The sequence below is a fragment of the Diceros bicornis genome, chromosome 20 (assembly GCF_020826845.1).
Source record: "Diceros bicornis minor isolate mBicDic1 chromosome 20, mDicBic1.mat.cur, whole genome shotgun sequence".
In the NCBI taxonomy this organism is placed as follows: domain Eukaryota; kingdom Metazoa; phylum Chordata; class Mammalia; order Perissodactyla; family Rhinocerotidae; genus Diceros; species Diceros bicornis.
The window spans coordinates 15050871-15063291 of record NC_080759.1 but is presented as its reverse complement, the minus strand read 5'-3'; the positions used below and the strand labels follow the sequence as shown (position 1 = coordinate 15063291).

General features: G+C 37.7%; 1 protein-coding gene across 1 annotated transcript in view; it reads left to right on the top strand.

Moving 5' to 3' along the window:
* Positions 1 to 12421, top strand: part of ZSWIM6 (zinc finger SWIM-type containing 6) — a 189030-nt gene that overhangs the window by 118012 nt on the left and 58597 nt on the right. Inside the window, exon 2 of the mRNA XM_058564018.1 lies at positions 557 to 913. Within this exon, the coding sequence (XP_058420001.1) occupies positions 557 to 913 (357 nt within the window). The remainder of the gene's footprint in view (positions 1 to 556; positions 914 to 12421) is intronic.

Here is a 12421-nt window from a genome sequence, read left to right as displayed (position 1 = left end):
TATGCTACAGAAAGGATTATTAAATAGAAAAATTTCTCTGGTCAGTGCTTGTGAAAGGAACCCCCCTCAGAGTCGCAGTGTTGGTTGGAGGAGGCTAGTGGCTGCCTGGAATAAGAGGGAAGGGAGGAGTTCGTTGAGAAGAAAGCTGAGCTGGCCCACTCTACTTTAAAAAGTTAAAAAAAAAAAGACGACAACCACTGATCTAGGGGATTTTTGTCAGGTATACCACAGATTCAGAGTACAGTAATGATGGTTTATTAGTGCTGTGATCTAACAACTTCCTATAGGTATGATGATGGTGAATACTGCAGTGAGTGTTTTCATATGGCTCTGTAAAATACTTCAGCACGTCTGTTGAATACCATTTATTTTTTACCTGTAAGGTGTGAGGGGGAGGGAGCTTTGAGTGGCCTGAATGTTTTTACTTGAAAATAAAAGCTGTCATATTTTTTTCTTGCTGCTGTCAAGTACTCTACATATTTCAAAGAATTAGAATAGTTCATAGCGTCTGAATGCTTCTAGAAGCTAAACTCTCTCCTCCCTTTCTTTCACGTAGGTTTCCACTTGAGCGGCACAGTGACGGAACCTGCAATACAATCGGAGCCAGAAACTGTTTGCAACGTGGCCATCAGCTTTGATCGTTGCAAGATTACCTCAGTGACCTGCAGCTGTGGAAACAAGGACATATTTTATTGTGCCCATGTTGTGGCACTGTCTTTATACCGCATCCGCAAGCCAGATCAGGTCAAACTGCATCTTCCCATTTCAGAGACTCTCTTTCAAATGAATAGAGACCAACTACAAAAGTTTGTACAGTATTTGATCACAGTGCACCACACAGAGGTTTTGCCAACTGCTCAAAAATTAGCAGATGAAATTCTTTCCCAGAATTCAGAAATCAACCAAGTTCATGGTGAGTATAGACATTCATTCTATAGATTTCTTCTCTGGATTCTTTTTTGTTTATAGATTTAGTTCTGCTACATAAAAGTGAATTAAATATGAATTAGGTCATCGGCATTGCTGTTAGGTTGAGAGAGATTTTTTGGTTTAGTTTTGCATCCTAAAACGTTTCTTTTGAAGTAATTCATGTATTCTACTAGATACCAAGCCTTTCATGCTCAGAAAAATCTCATTTGTTAAAGCTCAGCTCTTAGACTTTTTCATTTGGTAAAATTTCATCAAATACTAGATATTAGTTATGGAAAACACTTTTAGTCATTTAATTCACCCTTGTCAGCTGTTGTCAGTAAACTAACTGACTTATGCATACTCAGAATTTTTTTCATTTTCTTTTAAAAATTTTTTTTTCCAAAGCAGGAAGTTTCTGACGGGATGCCTCATGTTAAGAAAATTATTCTTAGGAAAATATTACAACTTATTGAGAGAAAGTTTAGGATATGACTGTTATTGTGTATAAAAAATCTCAAAAAGGCTTTCTTTTAAATCTTTTATACAGTGGACATGTTATCTATTTGAAAACGCATTTATCAACTGTTTATTTTGTACATTCAAATATGTTGACTCAGAAGAATATATGTGCAACTTTTTGGAAATAACACCCACCCCCTATTTCATATAGTACTTTAATATAAGATAAATAATATTATTAAATTTAGGTTGATGTGCTTTTAAAACATTTAGACATAATTTTTAAAATATTTAAAAACATGCTGAAGAATGTAGCAGAGTCTTGACTAAGCAGCTCAGGGACCTAACAGTTTTACTTTCTTTAGTTATGCTGATATGAGATATAGGACCAGTCAGTCACTCAACCCTGTTCTTTTAGGTTTTCTTCAAAGTCATTACTTGATATAGCAAATATAAATATTTAAGGAAAGCAGTTTGAGATCATTTCTTAAAAACTTTCAAAATTGTGAGATATAACAAGCAGAAAAGTACGTAGAATATGAATGTGCACGTTAACAAAGGGAGCCAACACCCTGGCCAAGAAATAGACCACTCTCAGCACTTGAGAGCGTTCTATAGGCCGCCTCCCAGTCACAAGCTCCTTTCTCTTCCCCATGGAAACTACTGCCTGATTTTTATGGTAATCACTTCCTTGGTGGTTTGTGTTTTGTTGTTGACATCATTAAACACTGGTTTAGTTTTATCTGATTTTAAACTTTATGTGTCTGACTTCTTTCACTCAAAATCGTGTTTATAAGATTTACCCATATTGTTTCACGTACCGGTAGTTGATTCATTTTCATTGCTCTAGAGTAGCACTGTGCAATAGACATATAATGTGAGCCACATGTATAATTTAAAATATTCTAGTAGCCTCATTTAAAAAGAAACAAGTAAAATTAGTTTTAATAATGTTTTATTTATCTCAGTGTATCCAAAATATCAATTCAACATATTCATATTAATAAATATCACAATATTCATACATAGCAATTCAACAAAAATATTGATATATTATACTTTTTCCCTCATATTAAGTCTTTGAAATCTGGCACCTATTTTACACTCAGAGCACATCTCAAATCACACTATAGCCACATAGCAAGTGCTCAATAGCCACACGTGGCTAGTGGCTACTTTATTGGACAGCATGACTCTAGAGTATTCTATGTATGAGAACACCACTATTTATTTGTCCGTTCTACTGTTGATGTCCATGCCACTTGTCTTGAATAGAGCTGTTGTGAATATTCTTTTACAAGTTTCCTTGTACTGTAAGATACTTTTAACATGGTTTTTATGTCAGAGGAAAATCCACATAGCCATATTTCTTTTAGTGTTCCCCAGATCAGGCTCAGCTTTATTAAAGTAACTGTTATAAGGTGTGTGAAGCATTCTACTCGGTAGAGTCTGCCAATGTTAAATAACAGGATTGTAAACAACTGTGCCACAGAACTATTTTGGACCCTCCAAAAGCACGTGTATTCAAGGACGTTTTCAAGTAGGCTTCTGCTCTGTCATGCCATCTGTCTCCATCTTGTTGCCTTGTGAAAATTTAGGCCCGTTAACAATCATCTCAGAGATTTCTCAGGAGCCTGTGTGTGGCTTCTTATTAAATTGTTCAGTAGAGACAGAAGAATAGGATATACCATTTCTTCAAACTTCACACTTTCTTTTTTTGTTTTGGTGAGGAAGATTAGCCCTGAGCTAACATCTGTTGCCAATCCTCTTTTTGCTGAGGAAGACTGGCCCTGGACTAACATCCGCACCCATCTTCCTCTACTTTATATGTGGGACGCCTGCCGCAGCATGGCTTGATAAGCGGTGCATAGGTTGGCTCCTGGGATCCGAACCTGCAAACCCTGGGCCACTGAAGCGGAGTGCGAGAACTCAACCACTACGCCACCGGGCCGGCCCCCCTCTTTTCTTCCTTCTTTTTTCTTAATTCAGTGTAATCCATTAGTCACTTCGTTCTCTGAGTTTTAGCATAACCAGAGGTCCACATCAACAATCAGTTGTTTGTTCTGCATTTGTCTTCCTTGTTTTGAAGGATAGCAGCCCCCAAAGTTTCTTTAAAATCCATCTTCATGTTGAAATAGTGGGACTAATGAAACAATGTAAACTAAAGTTGGATGCGGGAATATATTCACATGCATTTTATTTCTTGCAGAGTGTCTAAAATTAGAAGAAATATATCTAAGGAAATATCAACGGCAGAATGCAGGTTAGCTTTAGACTATGTGATTTTCAAGTAACTTTTGTATGAGAACAGCTTCACGAGAGCAGTGAATGTGAGCAGTTTATCCTGGCAGCTTTCTCTCCATTTAATTTATCAGCAGATTTGCTCCCAGCCTGCAATGGGCCAATTACATGAGCTGCCTTCCTGCCTTCTATTCCAGCGTGCAAGCGGTAAAGAAGAAGAGGCAGGAAGCAGGCCATGACCTTAGTGATGAAATGGGAAATCTGCTCCATGGAGGGGCTTATTTTAACTGTTAGATTGATGACTTAGTGTAGGGGGTGGGATTAAAAATGTTTTGCAGTTATTTGACTACAGGTCCCACCTACCTCCAAACATCTGTACATAAGGCATTCTCGAACCCGTTTTTAAAGCAGTACTTTCTTCTATGGTTCTGTGGGTGTGTTTTTTCTTTGAGAAAAATGTCTTGAACATGAATATTGGGAAGAGTTAATTTTTGTCTAAGGAAAAGAATCGCTTTTACCTTTTTGGTTAAATAGAGTTAGGATAGGATTTAGATTTGATTATCTTGGTAGATGTCTTCAAGACAGTGAGGATTAGCTTATCCAAATCCTTTTTAGAAGAAAGTCAAATATAATTTATAAGTAAATACAAACTGTGTTGATAACAGTAGGTTTTTCCTTTTCCTTGTGAATGATCCTAATGCTTCTTAAAATTCTATTAATTGCTTTTCCTTATTATCTCGAAATATTTTATTTTTAAAAGAATTTTATCCTAGGGGCTGGCCCGATGGCATAGTGGTTAAGTTCGCGTGCTCCACTTCAGCGGCCTGGGGTTCACGAGTTTGGTTCCCGGGCGCGGACCTATATACCACTCATCAAGCCATGCTGTGGCAGCATCCCACATACGAAATAGAGGAAGACTGGCATAGATATTAGCTCAGGGACAGTCTTCCTCAAGCAAAAAGAGGAAGGTTGGTAATAGATGTTAGCTCAGGGCCAGTCTTTCTCATCAAAAAAAAAAAAGAATTTTGTGCTGAGGAATTAAAAGCTTTTTTAAGTCTATTTCAGACACTGTTCCTCACAATTTCCTTCTAAGCTAGGTATTGCAAATTTATAATTGTAGTAGTTTCTAGAGGAAGAAACCAAGAAGAATGAGTTAGTGGCTTATCCAAGGTAACAGATTCAGCGAAGGTAGTTGGAATATAGACTTAATCATCATAATAGTTCAGTCCTTGTCGGTAGACTTTTTTACATTTCATTGTATTTTCATAAAATTTCCCACATAATTTTGATTAAATTATAAAATTAGCCACAGTATGGTAAATAGTGGCTGTAAGATGGTTAATGTTATTGTTCCTCCAAGGAGCTTCCCAGTTGTAGTTCTGCATTTTTTAAGCAAAATTCTTTGCTCTTGATTTTATATTCTAATAAAACTTTCCAGCTTCCATATTCTTAAAAAAGAGGCTAATGTCTTTGCGAAGTACTTATCTAGAAATTTACTGATTTTTAAGTGCTAATCCACTCTCTTACTTAATTCAACTTGGCCTTTTCTAGTCCTTTATGCTTCCAATTAAAGGAGATGTATTATAGATTGGTAAATTGTAGTGTAGGGACAGAACATTGAGCTTGAAATCCGGAGGCCTAGAGTCCAGTATTTTCTCTGCTCTGTATTACCTGTGTAACCTTGGATGATATTCAGTTTTTCTCATATGTAAAATGCTCATAATCTTCTCTAACAGCATTGAAAGAATTTTAACGATATAATGTATACCTGTATGATGATAATAATAAAAAGATAACTGAGTTTCCCTCGTGTTGGATATCCATAAGTACTCAGAGTTAAAAAGAAGAGATAAGAAACTAATTGGGGGATGGATGATATTTGGAGGTCAGCTTGCTTTCCTCTGATTTTCTGGCAGGTTTTATTTCCTCTTCTACTTCCTCTCTTGTGCTCTTTGTTTTACTGACTCCCTGGGGGCTAGCCTGTACGGGGCAGACTACAACAAAGAGGGACAGACTGAGAGGAAACTGTGGCATTGGTCCTGACTTGGAGCAAAGGGAGTCATTTCAGTGGCCCTTTCACTCTCAGAGCCTGGGCCAGTCCCAGAAGTAGGCTGGACGCATCTCTCATTTCACTGCCGTGTGCCCAGAGATGCCATCTCAGTCAGCCAGATGTAGAAGGGATGTACAGTCATGTGCTGCATAATGACATTTTGATCAGCAACGAACCTCAGATATGACGGTGGTCCCATAAGATTAGTACCACATAGGCTAGGTGTGTAGTAGGCTATACCATCTAGGTTTGTGTAAGTACACTCTATGATGTTCGCATAGCGATGGAATTACCTAACGATGCATTTCTCAGAATGTATCCCGTCGTTAAGCAACGTATAACTGTATTCACATGTCAGATGAAGGTTGACACATGACATCTATGATCTCTTCCACCTCTGATTCTGTGACTCTTTGGTGGTGGTATTTCTACAGAGGCACAGGAGGCACCTAGGATCCATACTGTGAAGGTGTACCTCCTGTAGTGCTACCTGCATAACAAATTTATGTGTTGTTCTTCAGACATTTCAGTTTGTTTGAGCATGGTTCTTATAAAACCAACACCATAAATTGCATTCGAGCCTGCCTGCCCTGCTTAACTTAGCCTCTGAAAGCCTCTGTGTCTCAGCCATCTTATATATCAGTCCATTCAGGCTCTCCCAGATATTACCAAACAAGCAAGCAGACCTACTCAGCAGTCCCAATTCATTGTATAGCTTATTTTTACTTGATTGTAAGCTCCATCAGGGCTGAGACTATGACCTGTGTATCCTCATAGCCTCCTAAGAACAATACTTAAAAGGTGATAGGCACTCGCAATTCGTTAAACAGAGAGTAATGCTGTCATTTTTCATTCCTTAGTAGTACTAAGTTCCTTAGCAGGAACTTGGAGATTTATTCTTGTACACATATATGTTCCAAATCTAGCAGTGAGGGACAGTTGGAGTCATTTGATGGAGGCCTTATGTCACATCTCTCTTTTGTTTCCCTGTGGATGGTCATGTTCATTGTAATTGGGCTTGCATTAGCGGCCAGTTTTTGCAAGTATTAGGGAGATAATTTGATTATTACAAGCATATCCTTTCTATTGTAGAACATTCTGGCATTGACAGTTGGTGAAACAAAGATATGATCTACTGGTGGTCAATATAATTAGCAAACATTCTATAGGAGAGAATTAAAATTATTTTAAATATGCTCTCTTAAAGTGCAGTAGTGTGAAACTTAAAGAAAATTAAAAAAAAGTAAGACTGCATGTTGGAAAATTTATAGTATAGAAGTACGTGAAGATAAGAAGACAAATCCTCATTGGTCCCCCGCTCCCACTAGCTCCTTCTCCTTTAGTCACCAGCTGCTCCCTTATTCCCGCAAGGCAACTTCTGCTGATAGTGTGCTTAATGTTCTTTGAGGCAGTTTTCTTCATGCACACACGTATGTAATTTTGAAAAAACAATTTAAAAAACATTTTTCTGCAGTTTGCTTTTTTCCCCTTAATACATCATGAATATCTTCTTATGTTAGTACAAATAGGTCTATTACTGTTTTGAATGTTGTGTAGTATTCCATAGTGTGGATATATTTAACCATTGACCTACTGAATGGTTTTGAACTTGTTTTCATTTTTTTCCTACTATATGCAGTGCTGCTGTGACCATCCTGTATGTGTGTGAATTTGTACAAGTATTTTTGAATAGCAGATTCTTAGTAGTAGACATGTCAGAACAAGTGGTATATATATTTTGAGTTTTATAATTACTGCCAAATTTCCCTCCAAAATTACCAGTTTTACCCTTAAGTTTTAACTGAAACTTGATGTTTCCATAATATGATTTAAATGTTTTTTTAAAAAGTTGATGGAATATACGATCATGTACAGGTGACACTATTTTTTCCTTCACATGAAAAAACATTCCACTTTAGCAAAAGAGAGGTAATCTTAGAACTTACACCTCTTAATTTGGAGGAATCACATCTCTAGCCCATGAGGAATTTGCTAGGGTAATGCAGAGACAGCCAAGTTACTTTTAGCCCAGTACCCTTCATCCTTTCTCTTTTCACCTCCAAATCTTGCTTCCCCGCATGCCCTATAGTTACCTCTGATACTACCCCAACTCTCATAGTTTATAAAGGATTGCTGCCAGCCGTAATCAGTTTCCTTGCCATCACCCTCCTTTAACTGACGCCACGTTTCTCCATGTTGGCTAGATGAGCTTATTATTCCCGTTTCCCCACGCATGGGTTTCCCGTACCTCCACTGTAAGACTATTCAGGGTATCTAAGAGCTTAGAGGTTAGACAGCCTAAGTTAGAAGACTGGTCCCTCTGCTTTCCAGCTGTTACTGGGGACAAGTCACTGAATCTCTTCAGGCCTCAGTTTTCTTATTTGTAAAAAGTGGACAGTAAAGAGTGCCTATTTCATAAGGTCAGGAGGGTTAAAGGAGTAAATATGAGTTGCTGTTATCACCATCATTGTGATGTAGCCATTGACGTGAGTCTTCACGGCAGCAGTAGGTAGATGAGGAAAACATTTGTGAACCGGTTTTTTAAAAACATCTTTTAAAATAATCTGAGCAAACTATTCTTGAAGCTTGCCGACATCGTAGATCTCTTTTAATAAATCCAAAGAGTTGTATTATGTAAAAATGAGACTTTCTGAGAACTTTGCATTTAAATATTTATATTTGTGTACCAAGTAGTCGTTAGTACATTTATTAGCTAAGTAATGGAAAATGACTTACTCGTTATGCACTCTGTGTTTATACTGTGCATTTTTTAATGAGCATTGGAGAATGTACAAATACTTTATTGCCTTTTATTCATATAAAATATACGATTATTTCTGTACATGAATAAGTATATTATTGAACTTCTGAAGTAAATTAAATGATAATGAGAGAGAAGTAATAAAGTCAGATGAGAGGAAAATAATAGAGGAGGGGCTGTAAACCCTGGCGGACCTATTCGAATTCTCTGAGGGATGTATTGATTACAGTGCTACTTCCTTCCTTCCTTCCTCGGTGTCTAGCTGAAGGGAAGGTGGATCGTTGCGGGAGCAGAGCCTTTGCATGCTAGGGCTCCCTCTGTCATTGGCCCCCATGAGCAAGAAAACAGGTTGTCCTCTAACAGCTCCTGGAAAGGACACCACGCTGTATCAGGGCAGTAGAATACATGGACTGACCATCGAGAATAGAAGGTGATGAAGGATCTATCTGTTTCACCTACCACAAAATTATAAGTTGAAATAAAGGCATTAGTCACTACCTTGAAATGAGGATTTTATTAAGAATAAAACTTAAATCATTTCTCAAGTGTGTGTTTATTCAGTGCACATTATTTTTCAGTGGTCTTCTAGTTCTTGTCCTGTCTAAAGAAAGACTTCTGTTGAATCTGAATCTCTCAAGTTTACCACCTTCCCTTTTCCCTCTTGGTGCCAGTGGTTGGTGTCAGATTTTGCCTTCAGCTTGTGAGAGAGGTGTAGTGGTGCCTTACAAGTGGTGTAAGCCACAGACTCAGTGTTGCCTAGCTTTAACAGCAGGCACTAAAACAGTAGGAGATGGCATTCTTCTATAGGTCGCCCAAAGAGGCGGAATTAATCACCTCTTCAGTGTAGGTATCTGCTGCCTGCATTCTGCCTATATAGACTGAATTTGACAATTTAATTTTAACAAAAAAGAACAGTGCTATGTAAATATAAATGGTTAAAGCATTGTTTGGACAACAGTGTTACTAAAGCAGTTGTATCACAGTTCAGATGAAGAATAAACTGAAGCCTTCCACTTCTTTCTCGTTTGAATTTGTTTTCCAGCACACTAAAAGGAGAAGAGAAAGCATTAAGCTCCCCATTAGAACACAAAGCTGTGAATAATTCCACATACCAGACATAGCATAAGCCAGTTATGAACATGTCTTATTATCTCAGTTTAAAATTTGCAGAATGATTTCATGTTGCCTAGTGCTTACAAGCGACTGTTTCCGTGACATGAGACAGCTCATTCAGTATGTCTTAAATATGCTTCCTTCAGTACTGTGAGACATCTGCTTGATGCTGCAGGACCCTGAATGCTTTTCAGTATAAAGATCCAGAATGTGCCGCTATGTTTAACCTTCTCTCCAAATATAGAATTGTCCTCCCCACCCTTGCCCCATTTTTATTCCTGGCAAAGATTCTGATTCAGGTGTGAATTGGTGCCTAAGCATCTATGTTACACAATGTGCCTCAGAAATTTTGATATACTCTTAATTTTGAGAACCGCTGGGGTAAGGGAGTCTTGATATTAGATTAAATCAAAAGTAAATCAGAACCAAATTAAGTAGCAGACAGGGGAGGCCCAAGATGTGGACAGTGGTTCTTCATGTCCATTAATTCTCCGTTGCTCTCTTCCTGTGGTATTTCATAACCAAGTAGGAGGGGAGCTCACATGCACACATCCCTAGCTGGAATGAGAGAGAGGGAAACTCTTTTACTCTTTTCAACAGATAATTTCACTTTCCCTGAAGGCTTGAAACTTTGAAGAATTAATTTTTGGTAATAAAATGCTCACAAAGATTAATTATACAGTTGTAAAAGTTATAGCATTTATAATTATAAATATAAATAAGGATAAAAATATGATAGGTTTTAAAACACTTTAATGGACCATTTAATTTACATACACAGATTCTGGTTCCTGCCCAACTGGGGGAATATCTAATAGCAAACGTATAAATACATGAATTATGTTTCTCTTTGCGTTCCTTTCTCAAAGCTAAATGCTGAGAGGTTTGTCTTTGATTGTAGACAGCCATTAACAAGTAGAAGCAAATTTTGCAAATCTACATTTTGAACAAGGCTTAGGCAACACTTCAGACATGTAATTAAGACATTAGGATTTAAATAGTTAAACTTTAGCATTAAAGTTTAATAATTGAATTTGCTCTTTTAGGGTGATATTATTGTTGTACACATTTAATTTCCTAGTCTATAATGTGTAGTATATGTGTCTTATTCCTAAAATGTTGAGTTGTGTTTAGAGCAGGTTTATATTTTATTTATCAACTAGTTATCTTTGCATTCTTATGACTAAGTAAGGCTGTTTTCTACATAGTTACATGAGAAGATTTCTAATTTTTATTCCTATATTATAGAATTTTAGGGTTGAGGAAATGGAGGACTGAGGAGCTTAAGTGATTTGCTGGAGGACAGACAGCTTTTCCAAACTGTGCCTAGAACTGAAGTCTTCTGAATTCTAATCCAGGATTAGGAACCGCACACCTCCTCTGAACTCGTGTGTAGTCTTTATTAGATTATTTGCAGGAAAATTTTATCTGTGGGCCTTTTTCCCTCTGCAGTGCCTCCTTTCTCCCCCATATTCTCAATAAGTTAATTCTTATACTAGCTTACCAAAAAATAAATAAATACAAAAAAAAAAACCAAAAACAGGTAAAACTTAATTTTCTTAAAAAATTGAGAAACGTTATGTATTTATACATTGCTGTTGGATATCTGCCCAGCTGGACAAGGAAAAAAATCTGTACATATGTAAATTAAATGATCCAGTAAAGAAATTTAAAAATCTATCATATTTTTTAAAAATAAGGTAGTGTTTTAAAACAAATTAGATTATAAGGAAAAATGCATTGTGTAATTCAGGTCAAATGAAAGTGATTGCTGGAATATTCTTTCTAGTACCTCTCTTTCAGTATGAAAAAAACAAGAGTTGAGTGTATCCTGAAGTTTGGGGAGAGTATCTGAATGTTGACCCCTTTGCCACTTCAAGCCAAAGAGAAGACTGAAATTTTCTCCAAACCAAATTCAAATCTACTTAAAATATTTAGATATTTCTGTGGCAAATGGAAACTCCAAGTCTCTGGCCCCAGCGGCGAAGGGTAGCACACCTCCACCACACCACAGGACAGTGAGCCCCCATCCAAGTCCTTCTGGGGCAGGACTCCTTGTAGGTCTTGGCCTTTAGTGCCCAACAGAGAACAACTAAAATCCCCAAAATTGGGGGAAATAACCACTGTGAGGATAGAAACGAGATTTATTTAGCTCAATTTATCAGAAGGAACAGTGGGAGTAGATAATCAGTAGCTTTTCAGAGTTTTCCCTAAGAAGAGGATAAGGAGGGACATGTCGGATTTCCCAGGAGGATTTTAGCAAGATATTGGGAAGAACTTAAATATAAAAGTTGAGATCCTGTCGTTTGGGAAAGTCTCTTTTGATGCATTTAGGTAAAGAATCTATAGCTGTCTTTGTGCTTTTGTGTGTGAGTGTGTGTGTGTCTTTCCCTAGAATCAAGGGGATTGGCTGGATTCGAGGTTCTGAATCCCTGTGGGATACAGACGTAGCCCCTGTACTTACCTCTTCACAACATTGTGTGTCCTTAAACCTTCCTGTACAAGAGAAACATGCTAACATGCCTACAAACATCCCAATATCCTTCCTTAAATTTATGTTTGAGTTAGGGTTGACAACCCCTGCCTTGATGCCTCCAGGGTTCAACTTTAGCGCCAAGGTTCTGGGATATGTTCTTCAGCAGGGGAGAGAACCAGGAGGCTGGATTTGGCAGTGTGGCTGTGGACAAGTCATAACCACTTTGAACCTCTTTCTCCTTCTGTAGTGGGAGTCATGATCTTCACTCACCTCCAGGGGAGCTCGTGAGGAGATAATGAGATAATGTATGTGAGGATGCTTTAGCGATGGTTCCTTTTTGATAGAAATCCTTTTCTTGGGAGGGGAGGATGTATATGTGCCTTTCTCCCTCCCTCTTTTCCCCCTTCCT